The 17,555-nt window shown below is 40.6% G+C and overlaps 1 protein-coding gene across 2 annotated transcripts in view; it reads right to left on the reverse strand.

Moving 5' to 3' along the window:
- Positions 1–10,590: 10,590 nt before the first annotated feature.
- RASGEF1C (RasGEF domain family member 1C) overlaps positions 10,591–17,555 on the reverse strand; it is an 86,566-nt gene continuing 79,601 nt past the window's right edge. The window contains exons 11-14 of one of the 2 annotated variants that reach the window (XM_035105596.3): positions 16,959–17,054; positions 15,869–15,992; positions 13,998–14,070; positions 10,591–12,568 (exon numbers count right to left, since the gene is read on the reverse strand). In XM_035105596.3, the coding sequence (XP_034961487.3) occupies positions 12,544–12,568; positions 13,998–14,070; positions 15,869–15,992; positions 16,959–17,054 (318 nt within the window). In that variant the 3' untranslated portion in view covers positions 10,591–12,543. Of the gene's footprint in view, positions 12,569–13,860; positions 14,071–15,868; positions 15,993–16,958; positions 17,055–17,555 lie in introns of those variants that run through there. The other variant, XM_035105595.3, reaches the window with a different exon arrangement.

Consider the following 17,555-nt stretch of genomic DNA (forward strand, 5'->3'; position numbering starts at 1 on the left):
AACAAAGCAAGTCACAATATGAAGAGAGCTGTTTCTGAAAACACAAATTACCAATTGGGAAGGATGGTATATCTACACATTATTCATGCTTACATATTTGGGGAACTGCTTAAGTGTTTGTATATTTTACTTTTCCATTGCTTTATGTTCTTAGCTTTTAAAATGGTTTGTCTTTTTAGAGATTATTTCCTATTTGTTTAGTTAGCAGGTTAAATTCAGACCTAGTTTGTGTTGTGATATGGCAGCCTACTTTTTTAAAGAAGGGAATATTAATCAGATCCCAACAGAACATGCCCAAACCCCTTAGGGATGCCTAAAATAGCTCTTTGGATCCTCTCTGAAGTTTGAAATGAACAGGAATGCATCTAAGGCTACAATTCTAACTCCCTGAACCCTTGCTGCTGGAGGTTAGGATGTAACAGAGTTCTCCATCCACTGGCTGGGGTGTGTTGTCTTGTGTCTGTATCTGTCAGTAGTGATGGCCTGGCAGGAGCTCCCAAAATGGGATACAATATTATGGTTTTGGGCAGCGATGGATGATGAACCAATCCATTCCTCAGAGAGAGGCTCAATCTGGGTTCCTCAGTTGTGCCAGCCTGGAGTTAACAAGGAAAAATTGGGAAAAATACCCCCAGCATCCATCCAATTCAGCACTTGCGGACAGGGCTTCAGATACAGTGGTCAATTTGTGGCTCCATTCCACCCTTTTCCTCCCAGATAGGGCTGAGGATTGCTCTAGAACAGGCATCCCCAAACTTCGGCCCTCCAGATGCTTTGGACTACAATTCCCATCATCCCTGACCACTGGTCCTGTTACCTAGGGATCATGGGAGTTGTAGGCCAAAACATCTGGAAGGCCACAGTTTGGGGATGCCTGCTCTAGAAGTTCTACTATAAAGGGCAATTCATAACAGTAGGCAAAATCGCAGCAAACCTTTTCCCTCCACTATACTACTGCAGATTCTGATGCTTCAGTGTTCCCCCTACTGCCTCCACAATATCATGCGAGGGAGAAAGCTAGGCAACGCTTTACCCTAAGCATTCTAGTTTTGTACATGCTGGAATTTTATATCTGAGAGCAGACATGGAATCCCCCACCAACAGTTTAACAAACCTGAAAAAAAATACCACATAATTCTGCCGCATTGATGAGCTAGTCCTAGAGCAGCAATGGCAGATCCTGTGAAATGTTTGAAGGTAAACAGAGTGGACACACATTTGAAACTGCAAGGCATGAACCCAGCCTTCTGAAATGCAGAAACTGTTTTAGAATTTTTGACACACAGCTTTTTTTGCAGTGATTTCCCTCCTGTCTATTAAGTCTTTGATCTGTGGCAAGTTACTAAGGATGCAGTTGTAAGAATAATGGCTGAGAGCCCAAGGGTGCCGTGTGCAACGTGAAGGTTTGTTTGTGCTGCTGCTTCGAAGATTCTCCAAACTTGAGGAGCAGATTTTTGAGAGACACATGGGGCAGCAGTGCAAAGCTGCCAACCCGCCCCCAAAACTAGTGTGTAAGCAGAACAATGCATATATTCCTAGTTGCAGAATTAAAGCCCAGAATAGCTTTGCAATGAGTCTGTACAATTTCATATGAGCAAATTCAGATACTTTGTTTCTCACACTCAGTATTCATAAAAATAAAATTGATTTTATGTATGGTTACATTGTTTTCTATCTCCCTGTGTAAAGCAAGGTGGTTTGCAGGGAAGCAAGATGTTTTAACATGCTCATAAGTTTCAAAAGGCATTTGTTATTGCAACAAGGTCATGTCTATAAAACATAACAAGTGTATAATTAAGGGTTATACATAAATAAATGAAATGTTTGAAATTTGCAGATTTCTGCACAACTATGTTCTCTGGATTGAAGTTGTTCCCAAGCATTTGTCTCATGCCCCAATCCTAATCCCAGTTTCAATGGAAAGCTGCCTGATCCAAAATGAGTTTACATTTGTAACCTTAATTATGTGGACCACGATCTAGAATCCTGCACCGGGCTTTCTGCTGGACAAAACAGGTGCTGGATTTCCTACCTTAAAAAACGGCTTGTGAATAGCAGAACCAGAACATCCCCCCACCCCAATTTAGCACAGGTTCATATTGCAACATAACGTGATATTTGGCACATCATCAAGCCTTGACAGTTTTTGTAGTGGAATAAATGAGAACAGGTGGTGAGTGGGATCTGTCTTGCCTAAATAATAAGCCATTCCCAGTTATCATCACTGACTTCAAGAGATTATTAAGAGATTATTCAAGAGATGATTATTATCCTCCTAAAGCTGCCCAAAGGTGAGTTTTTGAAGTGCTGCAAGTGCTGCTCTGCAAACACTTCTGCAATTGGAGGCGCATCAGAGCCAAGGACCATAAACAGTCTTGTTCTCCTAACACCACCCCCTGCAAATGTGCTGTAAACTATGCCAACCCTGGAGGTGGCACAGTAGTTTTTTTGGGGTGTGTGTGACAAATGATTATATATTATTATGTAACCAGAAAAGCACTCACTGTGGTCACAACGAGCCCACAGGGTTTAGGAAGTGGGGGTATTACCACTAATCTGCCGTCTACCGCTGTTAGTAGCAGCACCAGAGAGAGCTAGAATCATTGGAAAACATTGTAAATGACTTTTTATAAAAAATAGCCATAGCTATTGTAAAAGCCTAACATATGCCATTTTTTAAAAACAAAACAAAACAAAACAAAAACAACACATATTCTCAGCAGGTCCAGCTGCTATTCTAAAATTAACTATGGTCCTTTATCTAGCTTCTTGAGACAAATCTTCTATAGTAATGCAACCCAAATGAGTATTGGATGCTGCCAGTTAAGTAGATCTGAATTCTAATACTGTATGCTTTTTTACTTGTTTATAATAAAATGCAATACCTAATGAGCCAAATAATTCTGTGTTAGAAAATACCATGCATGTGCATGTTTAACTTTAAAGCCATTGGGGTATAGCCAACATGGTGCGAGAGGATTTCTACTTTCTTAAGAGAACTTTCCTTCCTCTCCTCATCCTTTGCCACTACTCTCTGCCCCAGACAGTGTCTCAACACAAATCTAAGGGGAGGGGAACAGCAGGAGGAGAAAGGAAAGTCCTGTTATGCACACCAACACATCATTTGAGTTTCTCAGTTTTGCTCCTTGAAAGTTAAGTGATATATGAAGATAACAAGGATTGCCATACTAAGAATATATGTGTGTACATGGGAGACAACCTCTTAAGTTTAGAGTTTCTTTGAAAATATATCCTTTAGCTGCTTGCTTACCAAAACAGGTAAGCTGATTTTCAACTGAAATAACATCTTGCTCATCCAGGTGTTTGTGTGTCTGTAGCAGCAGCTTCAAGTTTCAAAGACATTTCTGCTCTTGCATAAGGTTCTCCCATAGCTTTCTGGGACTGTGGTTTAAGAGTTGAAGACTGCGAGGGAAAAAGTCCCACTGAACTTGTTGGGGCTTGCCTGGAAGTAGCCACATATGGGTCTGCAGTATAAATCCTTTACACTTGTAATTTTAGGAAACATCTGGAAACATCTGCTGAGTTAACAGTTTGTACCTTTGGGAGAGTACGGTCAGTTCATACATAATATACAAACCATGAGCACTAGCATAGCTAGGGGAGTGGGGTGCAACTGGGCAGCCACTTAGTGTGGAGGCAGCCCTTACCATGGGGGGGGGGCGGCGGCTGCAGTGTGCCAGAACCACGTGTGATCCTGGGAGTGATGCAGTGGCTCAGGTGCCTGCAGGTACCACGACACCCGAAAAGGTAGTGTGGGGCCCAGGTCCGCCTGCTACCTCCCCTGCAGCTGGAGCGCAGCTGAGGGGGAAGTGGTGGGTGGATTCCATGCAGGTTCCAGCTCCCCTAGTGGCTAGATACAACACTGACCATGAGGTGGTGCTACATGAGTGAGCTCTGTGTTTGTGCATTGCTTCTTTCATTTCCAAACACATTTTAAAAATAATAATTTTAGATTATTTGGTTATGTGTAGTTTACTGTTCTAGGCAATGGCACCCGCCCTGTGGAATGTCCTCCCATCAGATGTCAAGCAGGTAAATAACGATAGAGCTTTTAGAACACATCTGAAGGCAGCCCTATATCAGGATGTTTTTTAATGTTCAGTGTTTTATTATGTTTTCATATGTGTTGGAAGCCACCCAGAGTGGCTGAGGTAACCCAGTCAAGTGGCTGAGGTATAAATAATAAAATTATTATTATTCTTATTTTTATTAAAAATCCAAAGTGGCAAAATGCTTGTGCTTGCCTTGACTACTAGGATTATAGCCAGGGTTTGATTCCTGGATACAATCATGGTTTGCACAGTAAACACATACCATACTCTGCCAGTTCAGAGTAATACCATACTATTATTAGTTGCAATATGAGAAATAACAAGCTACTCTTGAGTGTATAAATGAAAAAAGGAGCATGTTAGCAAAGGGCTTGCTCCTGTAGCATCAAACCTTGCTTTAGCATTTTCGATTACCTATAAGGTAATCGAAAATATTCTTCAGTTGCTGTTTTAATTAAAAACAAGCCTCATACTGGGAGTTTCAAAATTAAGAAAAACAGCTATTTCATATGCATGGACTGTCCCGGGCTCACACTGAATATTAACAATAGCTAACACTATTTTGATAAAGCCATGAAAGCTTTGTTCCAAGGTTGCACTACATCCCCAAGAAACTGCATTTGTATATCTGAAAGCATATACTCTCCTCTCCATCCCAACGGCAGATGATGCAAATTACTTATCAGCCTAGTAGGTTCTTGCTGGTATGGCAACGTACTTCATGACAGCAGCACTGATACTGAAAAATTAATTGTCTCCTGTCTGGGATTCTGATCATTCAGTTTTTGAATATTTCAATGATTTCTAAGCTAGGTAATTATATTAAACCCTGGTTTTTCTGGTTATAGTGTTATGATTAGCAAAAATACAAGAATTACGGCTAACAGTTATGTCAGCATTAGTCAGCCTCAGCATGCTTTAAAACAAACCAGAACAGGACACTTCTGGCAACTGTTTCATTTTAGGTAGAAATACATTTCTTTGCCTGCTCCTGTAGGATAGTTTTTGCCTGCACCTGTGGGATAGTTTAGAATCTAATCAATAATAGTCTTTTATATTACACTAAGTTGTAGCTAAGTGGTAAGTGCTTTGCATCCAGAAGGTCCTACCAGTATCTTCCGGTAGGACTGGGAGAGACTCCTGCCTGAAAGCCTAGAAACTGGTCCGATGTCCCAGTGCTGTGAATCCCTACAAGGTGAATCCCTATCACTTATTTTGTGATAACATTCTCTTTAGCTTCTTATTGATGGGAGTCTTCTTAAGATGGAACACCAGGGGGGTGGGGGCGGGGAAAGAGAATATCCTGCTCTAGTTAAAACATATATAAACCACTGGCCTATTTTTCTTTTTTGAACAAATCTATATCCAATACAGACTTAGGCAAATGTAACAATTCCCATCTCTTTAATATCATTATAAGAAAGTGTTACCATTAAATGTAAAAAGGGAAGGGGAGATGCAAGTCCCATCCGCTCTTGTGTGGTTCTACTCACATGCAACAACTAAGTGCAGCACAAGTAGATAAACCAGGGCCTTTAGGTCTACTAATTAATTGAGATTTTGACCCAAATAACAAATTACTGGGGTTATCATGGTTGCTTCTGATGAGATCTAGGTGAATTATTTCAATTACCCCTCTCTTCTTCCTCCTCTCACCTCACCTCCCCACAAACATCCTTTTGTGCTAAACAGAAGTATTTACGCCAATGCTCTCTAAAAGGATTTGTATAATATATTCATGTGCTATTTCTGGAGAATAATTTGCTTTGCTCCTCACACGTAGCAGCCTCAAAGGGAGTTGTCACAAGTGCAGTTAATGGAATTAGACACCGGCAGCAGTTCTCAGCTGGCTACTGAGAGCTTAGGTCAGCCACAGTATGCTTTAAAATGGACCAGGACCTGGGTGCTTTGAGCTGCTCTTTTAGCTTCTGCCAACTAAAATGATGGAGGGAAATGTCTTTACCAGCTACTGTGGAATAGTTTAGGTCATCTATCACTTTAAAGAGCTGGTAAATATGACAAGTCTTTTGGAAAAGTCCATTTCCCAAATCACTCATTCAATGAAGTACTCCTCCTTCCAGTGATTGACCCTTATGAGACTTCCTGCAATCAGGCAGGAGTCAGGATATAGTCTTGCTTCACCCAATTGCCTAAGCCAAACCGCTCATATCTGTAACCAATAAAGTTGTGGCCTTCTTTATCCCATTAACCCAACATACTTGTGTTTGTGTATTTATTCCAGAGGGAACTGCAGGGCCCAGCGCCTCGCCAGGCAACCTGCTGTCTCAAGGACAATGGAGAGTTTGCTACCACTTTCCTGCTGTATTTACTGTAGGTTACTGTGCTGAGCCCCAGGGTAAATATCTGATAGGTGGCAGACACAATGGGGATTACACAATATCTCATTCCATTCATATTCTGAGCCAAGAAAGTTAAAATATGTTTACTCAAAATAAATTGTGCATATCAACAGTATATGCAAATTTGGCTAGTTTTACATAAGTGTGGTTAACTTTTTGCGAAGTTTTACATTTTTTTCCTGGAGTTTTGGTTGTAGGGAAAAGGTGGTGTAAGGGAAGGAAGTTGGCTGGGAAATTAATATTAGAAATATTGTTCTTAAACAAAATGTATCCCTTTGTTGGGTGCGGAGTAACAAAACAAGGCACAGGAAGCTCATTCCATCCTAACCTTAGAGCAGGGATGGGGCATCTAGATGTTGTTGGACTCCAACTCCCAGAATCCTTGACCATTGGTCATGCTGGCTGGGGCAGATGGGAGTTGAAATCCAACAACATCTAGAAGCCAAACATTCCTTTTCCCTGCCATAGAGACTCCTGTTGACTGCACATGCACACTTTCAAATATATTTTTACAACTATTAAAGCTAAACTTGATTAAAACCAAAGCACTCCTAGAAGTTTTTTTTTTAAAGGAATCTAAGCTCTTCACAGATACCTGACGTACAATTCTTAGATTGTTTGCAGTTATGTTCAAGCCAAATAGACTTTAAACAAACAAACAAACAAAAAATGCTGGATAGATAAGGGCTGTTCTGTAGTAATGTGGAACATCACCACAGGAAGCCAATTCACATAAACAGTGAAGAGAAAGCCTTGCTCAATTTTTCTAGCGCTGTGAGCCTTACGTGAATTTTCAGCTGCCTTCAAGGTTAAAAGAAAAAGGTGCTCAACAGCACATTTGAGAAATAAGGCCACTTATTCAAATATATGGCTTTGTTTTACCGGTACATCTTCACAATCTTTAGTTTCAGTTCAATGTCTGACAATTCTACTTTCTGTTAAGATGCCCTGATATTAAGATCAGCTGGAGTTGCAGAATTCTTTTCAGACAACATACCAAATACTCTTGTATGATTTATTGTTAGGGAATTACTACAATTCTAGGACTATCTCACCAGTGTGCAAGCGCTTAGGAGCAGACAGATGAAGAGTGATGCCTTTCAAATATCAGACAATATGTCGTTGCCTCAGGCAGATGTACAAGCACACCCGTTTTGGATCAGAGTATAAGTCATCTTTCCAGCGTGCTATTATACATTGTTGGGAATTTGGTTTTACTTCCTACAGACATATCTGCTATGGACCACTGGAAACAAATTAGAATTTTCACTTTTAAAACGCAAGATCATCATTCACCGCTTCCACATAATGTTAGCCATTATAGTCATAAACAGGCAATTTGAAAGATGCATGTACTTAAGTGAATGGCCATTTAGAGAATGCACATATGGCTCTGATTGTTATTCATGAATACATTCTAGAACTGGTTGGAATCTACTGAGTCTACACAGAAACCATTTTTGGGACTGATTTCATACAGAAGGCTGTTAAGCTGAAAAGGACCTATTTTCATCAGTACATATTCAAATGTTAATAGCAAACTCTTTAGGAATATCAATACTGGCTCTGGTTTTATCATCCTGGTTATCAGTAGCCTCCCTAAAAACATACCCCCAAGAACAGCCTGGTTGACCAATAAAGTTTTGTTAAGGTTTTTTTTTGGAGGGGGGTTGAGTGATCCAGTAACAACTAGTTGTTGTTTTTTTAAACTAAGGAGAATGGACTTAGTTTTCAACTTCTCATTCCCCTGTAACATCAGTGAATTGGGCAATGTGTAATGCTGCAACTATAGAGTGCAAATGTAATGCCCAACGAGCAGCCCCTAACATTTGCTTCATAGAATCATACAACTGGAGTCCACCTGCTAACTTCTTGGGCCCATGCAGGAAATCCAAAATTTGATCAGTTCCAACAGACTTCTGTCTGAAGACTTCAACATCTAGGGAGAGACCACTGCTTTCCTTGGCAATTGATTCCATTGTCAAACTGCTCTTCCCATTAAGGAATTTCTCCTAATGCTCAACAAAAATCTGCCATCCTGTAATTTAATCCTACTTGCTCTAGTTCAGTCTTCTTCTGCCCTCTTCTGTCTTTCAGATATTTGAGGAGTACTATCATGTCCTCCCTCAGCATTCTCTTTTCCAGCCTAAACATACTGAATGGAACTCAATATAGCACTCTTCTCCATGGGTGTAGTTCTGGAGGTTCTCCTAACCTACACTGAGCCCATTTTGGGGTTTTTGGAGGGCAGGCAGGGAGGGTGGAGGGGGGGGGGAATTGCACAAGTGTATGTCCTTGCACAGGGCTTCTGCTGACAGGCTGGCTAGGTGAATCCTGCCCATTCAGTTCCTTCAATTTTGATCAAAGGATTTATTTTCTACACCTTTGACCCTCCCCTGAACCAATTTGAAATGCCCAGAATTGGTCACAATATTCCAGATTACGTCTTCCTATTTGTACATAATAAAATGAAAGTCTTACGTCTATGACTTGGAAACTGTTGGTTTGCACACTATGGTGTGAAAACAGACTTCCAAGATCCACCCCCTTTCCCCACAACCCTTCATACACACCCCTAAATTTACTCCCTAACCCTCTGCAGCAGATCTGGAGGGTGCACAAGGGGCTGCAAGGGTGACAAGAAGAAAGGGAAACCCTACTGGGCAAGCTGAAGTCAACTTTTGATTTACTGCAGTCCCAAGACTCTTTTCACCTGTACTGCTGCCAAACCATATGTCTCTCGCCTTATACCTTGGCATGATTTCCCTCCACCCTCACCTAAGTGGAGGATTTTAGCATTTTTCTTACCTGGATTTCTTTTTGTTAAGGTCGACCCAGCTTCCCATTCTATCCAGGTCATTTTGAATTTAAATCCTGTCTTCTGAAGCAATCTCTCCCAGTTTTGTGTCATCTGCAAATTTGATGAGGATAGCCTCCACGTGAATCCAGAGGTGGTTAACCTGTGCCCCTTCAGGTGCTGAACTCAAAACTCAATTGCCCATGGTCATAGATGATGGGAGCTGTAGTTTGTCAACATCTGGAGAACAAAAGATTATCCACCCCTGATCTAAATCATGGGTAAAGATGCTAAGGAGTACTGGATCCAGGATGGAGCACTGTGGCACTCCACTTTAAAACCCTCCAGTTTGATGAATAACACTGATGAGCACTATTTGAATAGTTTTCTAGCCAGCTCTGAATCTACTTGACAGTATTATCATCTAGCCCACAATTAACCACTTTGCCAGTCAAAATATCATGGGAGACTTTGCCAAATGCTTTGTTAAATCACACCCGCTGTGTTTCCACAATCCATTATACTGAAGAAGTATCTGAAGAAGTGTGCATGCACACGAAAGCTCATACCAATGACAAACTTAGTGGTCTCTAAGGTGCTACTGGAAGGAATTATTTTTATTTTGTTTCCATTATACTAGTTAGCCAATGAAAAAGAAGATAAGATTAGTTGGGCAGAATTTATTATTGACAAATCAATTCTGGCTTCTGCTGATCACTGCTTATCAAGATGTTTACAGACTGGCTGCTTCACATTCTGTTTGTCAAGGGAGTGGCTGAGACCACCCCTCTGGTTCATTCCTGGTAGGGAACTCAATAAGAAATGCAACCAAGGATTCCAGCAATACAATACCCTTTATTAACTTTACTGCAGCATCTTCTCTAGTACCAAAGGCAAACTGACTGGTGTGTGGTTTGCCAGATCCCCCCCCTTTGAAGATTAAGACAACCTTTCCCCCTTCTCCAGTCCTGCAGCAACTCACCTGTTCTCTAAGGTTTCTCAAAGTCGGGTCTCTTACCTCCCAGCCAAATGCTGAAAACCATTACAGAAAGAGACCTCAATAGATTTAACGGTGGGTCCAAACACTGCAGCTCTCATGCAAAAGCCACCCAAAACAACTTCTACATTGTGGCACTCTATGCAAAAAATGTAAACTTTGTTAAAAACGAAAAACCTTACCACATAGTGGTGCAGATCACACAAACCAAGCTTGTATATAGATACTTGCCTGGTTGTCTCTGACAAACAGGAATCTGCCAGGGTGATCAGGCAATGAAACTTTCAAAAAATTTACCCATCTCGCTCTCTTTTTTGTCTGGTCTCTTTTAGGCTACAAGTAATTCACATAGGTCTGGGAGGGTGGGTGGGCAGGCAAGCATACATTTTTATGAGCTAGTAACTTATTTGTAGAAGGCTGGCAATGAAGTGTTTTCAAGCCAGCATCAGCTGCCATGATACAAGATGTCACTGTAGAACACAAATAACAAGGGAGTGTATAAACAAGCTTTTCAAGAAGTGATAACACAAGTCCCTGTAGATGCATAGGGTTGCATTTCAGAGGTTAGGACTGCCTCATTTAAAAGAAAGCACCAGTGTCAGCTTCTGAGCAGCCCCAGAGGAAGTCTCATGTGGGTAAACACTCAGAGCTTGAAATCAACAGTCTAGCTAAGTTACTGTTCAAACACATCCTGGTGTCTAATGCTTGTTCAGTAGAGTGTCTGTTTCATCCTTGATCATTATGCTAAAAGCTTACATGTGGTGGGAAACAGGTGGCTCTGTGGATTGTACAAGGTGCCACTAATGTGTGGCAGTCAATTGTTCACAGGATACACCCAATTTCTATTTTCCTTCCAGCTTTTTTTTTCTTTTTTTGAGATGGAATAATCCTGAAATTTGGCTGTCCATGAATGCATTTATATGCACCTAAAGATGAGTGTCAGGTATCTTTTTTTTATATGTACTGAGCACATGTCATTCCAAGACCAAACTTACAACATGTATAGTGTGGTTGCCGACATCTGAACTGGTAATCCTGTTACAAAAACAGCCTCAGTTACTATGTGAAGGCTTGCACACCTTCCCATAGTTCTATACAGTTAGTGACAAGAGCTATGAATTTTACTTCCATCCTATTACTCATATTTAAATTATTAAAAAGAGTTATGTTACATCTGTTTTACATGAAAGTACAATAACTACGCAATTATTACTTGGCATTTGTATTATGCACCAGCTTCCTGATCTCTATCGAACAACACAATAGATGGCAAACTATTCATGTAGAGGGAGAGCAGTGATAAGAAACCAACCTTATGAACAGTGTGTAGACAATTCTTTTACGAAAGTGCAACATCTCATAGAGTGAAAAGTGTTCTCTCAAATGCACTGGAAAAAGAGCCCCAATGTCTAGTAATTCTCCCTCTCAAATATTGTTTGCCTTAGACATGAAGACAAAATGAGCAGGCAAAGGGAAAATAACTGTTAGAGCCCTTAACAGATTAATCTTCCATCAATTGTCAATGAGGTAAGGCCCCTTTGAAGACTATTCTCTGAGTCATCAGTCAACAGAACTAGAGAATATGCTACATGCTTTATACAGAGGTAAGTATGACTGAAAGCCATTGACTTCATCAGAACAGCTGAGCAGTTGACTGTAAGGAAGAAATAATAATGATATACACCCCACACATAAGGAGAAATAATGAATGTTCACAGCTCATATGCTTCTGTATTTTAAGGGATGCGTTTGCATGGATTTTTCCATACTGATGCGGCTTTGTATTAAGTCTTTTATCTCCTGCCATCAGAATATTGTTCACTGAGGCTGAAAGCTGTAGAGGAAAAAACAAGGTTTTCCTCCCCCTTATGTAGCAAGTGGCCAGATTAATGCTGTGTTTAGCATAATACACTTTTGACAGCTCTTGGAGAGTTCTATTGTCCGATACACCCTGCTTCAGAGATACACACCCTGTACCTTTCCAGTGAAAATCTTTTGTGTTTGCAGCACCATGGCTCTCCGTGCCATTTGCTCTTCCTTCAGAGACAAGCGTAAACAGTGATAAGAACTCTGTTCTGGTACAGCCATGAAGAAGCCACCTCCTGGCCTTTTGCTGTTCGAGAGTAGCTAGAAAACATCATTGTGCGTGCAGTAAAAATACACCTCTGAATCCAGTGAACCACAAAAAAATGCACACAAAAATAAAGAATAAAATCTCATAAATCCCAAATAGGCATCTTTGGAATCAGTAGTGCAAAGTAGTTTTGCTGATTTTTTCTCTGTTTGTTTGTCCTACTGCAATATAGATCTTTAGCTTCAAGTCTTTCCTAAGATAGTTGTCCTGCAAAGGAGAAACGTGAGAATAGGTGAAAGAGCAAGAAAGTTAGTGTGGCATAGAGTAATTCAGAATAGCCATGTTTTCTGTTCTGCACTGGATAGATGACTGGCTATGTCAAATGCCCAAGGGAAGTAACAGGAGCAAAGGAGAAAGTCAAATGGTGTAGCCCAGGCACCCCCAAACTTCGGCCCTCCAGATGTTTTGGACTACAATTCCCATAATCCCTGACCACTGGTCCTGTTAGCTAAGGATCATGGGAGTTGTAGGCCAAAACATCTGGAGGGCCGCAGTTTGGGGATGCCTGGTGTAGCCCTTACCTCAGGAGAACCTCTGGAATATCTACACTGCTGGGGCACATATTAAGCAAGATGCTTTACTGACCAAGCAATAGAGGAAACTATCACTCCCCATGTTACCACTTTTCTTACTCGCATTTTGATATATTATCAGATGTTTCTAAGACACAAAGACATGCATCTTCCAGCTATTTCCGTCCATGTATTGTGAGGACATTTAGGAAAGATAAGTGGCCACAAACAGCATTTTCAGTCTTAAAATTTGTAGCAGTAAAAAGAAACTAAATAGTGTAGTTTTCTGTATTTATGCTTTCTAACTAAGTCATATTATGAGCATTGCTATGCACTTTTTTTTAAAAAAAGGCAATAGTCCTGACCCTTCAATCTAATTCAGCTTGTTCATTCTAGAATCAGTATGTCACAGCAGAGCGGCTCCCATTTAACTACGTAAGTCATCGTCTAAAAGCTAGGCTTCATGTGATGTGCCCTTTTATTCTATTGTGAGGGATAGAAACTAGCACAGCTATCTCTATGGTACAGTATAAGCGACACCAGCAACTCCAGCGGCATAATGCAACATAATCACTGGTAACAATTGGGTGGAAGAGAATACCTAAGGGTTCTCAAGTGTTGGAGACTTAGTTCAAAGGTCAATCTGAACCCAAGCAGCCATGATTGTGTTCTGGCCGTTAGTGTACTTTAAGGCAAAAGTAAGTATCTTATGGTATTACTGCCTTTGAGCCAAGCTACTCACACAAGTGCGTGTCACAGTAGTATGCCCTCCTTCCTCCACTTCTCCAGTATCAGTTGCCCCTTCCCAAAAGGGTTCTCCCATTAAAAGGAGTCATCCATTACATGTGTGTACGTGTACCGATATGTGTATTTGTATGTGTATGTGTATGTGTGTGTGTCCACAGAATCATAAAATTGTACAGTTGAAAGGGACCACAAGAGTCATCTACTCCAACCAGGAATCTTTTGCCTAACTTGGGGCTTGAACACATGACCCTGAGATTAAGAGTCTCATGCCTACTGGCTGAGCTATGTGTGCAAACTCCAGTAGCCACCCTCTCTATGCCCATATCTACCTATTTTCCACTTCAGAAGATCATGACCCAACATAAATGAAATAATACCTCAAGGTTTTCCACCTCTCTTTTTCAGTTTGGTTTTCCGGACTTTCACTTTCATAGGAAGCCAGATACAAACCTAAAAAAGAGAGAAGTTTTAAAAGTCAACATTCCTTATTGAGATGATCAGTAGCCTACAAGGTAGCATTCTAATCAAACAAGGAGGTTTGTGTTTCTTAGGTAAGCTGACACTCAACTGCACACTTAGTGGGACTCACATCTGAGTAAGCATGCACAGGATCAAGCAACACATGCTCAAAGTGCTTAAATATCTGTAACTACAGTCTAAACTTAATGGGTGATTGGAGCAAGCATGAATGGAGATCCAGATGTGCATCTGGATCTTCATCCCCACCCCTATTCAAATGTTAATTGACTGAATTGGCTGCAAACAGCTTTTACTAAAGAGGAAAAGATGTCCATCTTCATTCAGACCAACCACTTGTTAGTGCAACCGGTACTGGACCAAATCAGTGTACCGGTATGTATCATCACGAGTGATAACTACACATATAATGTGTAAAAGGTTCTTCTACAACAGGACTGGGGAACTCCAGGTGGTGCTGAACTACAACTCCCAACATCCCTAACCACTGGCCATGCTCACTGGGGTTGATGGGATTTGGGGTCCAACACTATCTAGAAGGTCACAGCTCTGCTCAAATGAGAAGTAGCATCAACTAGGAGAAATAGTGTGCAAAGCAATCCTAGTTGGGGAAAGGGATTGGCCAAAAGTAGCAGCCGAGAGTCTGACATGGAACACAGGAGGAACCAGTCTGGTTAGGAGAGTCAGCTCAGGCTGTGGAGGCTCCAGCCAAGAGCCCCTGGAATTTGTGGATTAAATCTGGGCTGTCTGGTTTATTCCTGCACTCTCTGGCAGCCTCAGAAGTCTTACCAGACCTGCTTTCTCCTTGCCAACCTGTGGGCTTTACCTTCCTGGAATCAATACTTAAACAAGTTAGAGTTCCTGTCTTGGACTCTAATAGCAGATCTTCTGAAATGCCCTTGGCTGTTCCAGAAGACTCTGAGCAGTGCCAGAGTTATGCTCTTCTTGTTTCCTTTTTATAGAGCTCACTATAATTATTATATAGATATATGTTAGCTTGGGCAGCTGTTGCTTGTGGAGCTTGGACATAATTTTTCCTTGCTACATTCTAAATTCATGTGTGGCCAGTGAAGTCTCAGCTGTCCTGTTTGATTAATGTGGATGAGTTTTAAAGACTGCTCTTTAAAAATCAAAAAGTTCAGAAGCAATCCAAAAGTCAGTGAAGCCTATGGGCATGTCTAGGCAAAGCTAGCAAATTCAGCCCTTATCTCCGATGCTGATGATAATGGGATACGACTGATTTAACCCATTAGGAGATGGCAGAGAGCAACATGATAGATTGGATGGGTAGGAAGAGAAGTCAGACAAAAACTCATTTGCAAATGGGTATGATTAATTGCATGATGATGAAAGAACTGAATTGAAAGGGTTCTCCCCCTTTAAGCACATATTAAGAGGTAACTAGATCTCTGCTGTGAGCTGAGCTCTGCTTTCCCTGCCTACAGCCATCACAAACTCAGAGAGAGATAGACTGGTTGACTTATAGGGAACAGTAACTCTGTCTTTGAATGCTTTCAGCAATGACATTCAGAACTGCCCCTCATAGTATGACTGTCAGGCCTGTTTCTCTGCATGCTGATGATTTGCTACGAGCAAGATGCCTTGTCAAAAAGTTATGGAAACGATAAAGGCCCAGATAATCATTCTTATATTGTAGACAATAGATCTGTGCGATGACACATTTTGAAAATCATATTTTATCATGAACTATGGAACAATATTACGGTAGTAGTGAACCACTATAGCATTAGTCAAAGAAGGAATTTCTTACCATCTTCAGTAAAGATCGGCGCAGTATGTAAATAGTGGATGATGTTATCATCTCGCTCAAATGGACATTCTACTTGTTTCCATGTTATAAATTCACCTACTTGCTTAGCCAGTTCCAGGAATTTCTGTAAGGATTGGGAAAAAAGAAGTATTGTCTAGGTAAAGGGAATTTGTATATCAGTAAAATTATTTCTGTGGTTTTAACATTCCTCGGAAATGTTAGCTGCTTAATGTGTCTGGTACAGAGGACGAGATGGTTGGACAGTGTTCTCGAAGCTACCAACATGAGTTTGACCAAACTGCGGGAGGCAGTGCAAGACAGGAGTGCCTGGCGTGCTATGGTCCATGGGGTCACGAAGAGTCGGACACGACTAAACGACTAAACAACAACAACAACATATTATTTTTAAAAGGTGGGAGCAAGTGGATTGTTTGTCCAGAACAGCTTTCCTTGTGTTTCTGTAACACATGGAAGGAAATGATGCTGCTTTGGTAACTGCATATGAAAGGCAGTATAGAAATATGTTAAAGAATAAAGAAAAGAGTTATGCAGTTGTAATAAAATCTGCATATCTCAGGTAAGCAATGCACACTTCTCACATAATACACAGGCTACTCTTTTCCTCTGCTGCTATTAAACTGTGTTTTAAATGACAGGCATTTCATGCAACACTTGGAATATAAAATTACAACAGTTTTGGTGGCACTGAATATGAACCAGAAGTTTATCCCACCAACTGCTCTACCTTTTAAAATATGTAAAACAAAAAAATTAAAATCTCTGAAGGGGGAGATAACTTTTGAGTAGTCTGGGGGGTTTCAGCATGAAAGGGAGTTGGGGAAACCCCCCCCCCCCCGTGTGTGCATGGTGTTTCTGCATATGAGCTTTTGAATCATGCCATCTGAAATTGAAAACTGTTAAGTAACAAATGTTTAAAGGATTTATATGAAAATGTCTGCTGAGAATTGTTTGACTTTGGGGGTAATCAAGGTAAAAAAAAGTATGTTTTTTGTTGCACTCTGGAACGTAAGCACAAGGGTTCAAAGAACCTATCAACCACTTGCTTGACAAAGATGTTGGCTGCACTTACTTCAAAGTTGACATGTCCATTTGGAAGGCGGTTGGCGCATCCTTCATTCAAAAAGTAAATGTCTTTGATCAGTAGGCTGAAGAACGGGATCACAATCTGTGAAAATAATGACATGACTATTATCTTTTGCAGTTCTGTTCTTTATGCATGAAAGAACTGTTCATTCACAAGAAGAAAAGAGAGATTAACTTTTCAGTGTACAGTACTACTCTAATGACGAAATACTAATACTAGTGAGGCCTAGAGGAGATACAAGAGATAACAATCCACAAAATAGCTGTCATGTTAAAGAGATTTTTCTCTGTGAATTGGCAAAACACAATCTATCTAAGCTTTGTGGAATTAAGGTTTCAGTTTATTACCTATTAATATTTCAGTAACATCGATATTTAAGATCATTTTGTTAACATTAACATTTTAATAAGCAAAGTGATTAACTTTCACCAGTGCACAGACAGTAAAGAGGCAAAGAGCACAATGAAGTTGCATAAGCCACAATGAAGTTGATTAAGTGAGCATTAACAATTAAACCCCAATCAAGCCAACATGTGGAAAAGTAGATGCTCATGACTTAACATGACAAAGGCTCTGATTTAA

The sequence above is a fragment of the Zootoca vivipara genome, chromosome 2 (genome assembly GCF_965207765.1).
Source record: "Zootoca vivipara chromosome 2, rZooViv2.hap1.1, whole genome shotgun sequence".
In the NCBI taxonomy this organism is placed as follows: Eukaryota; Metazoa; Chordata; class Lepidosauria; order Squamata; family Lacertidae; genus Zootoca; species Zootoca vivipara.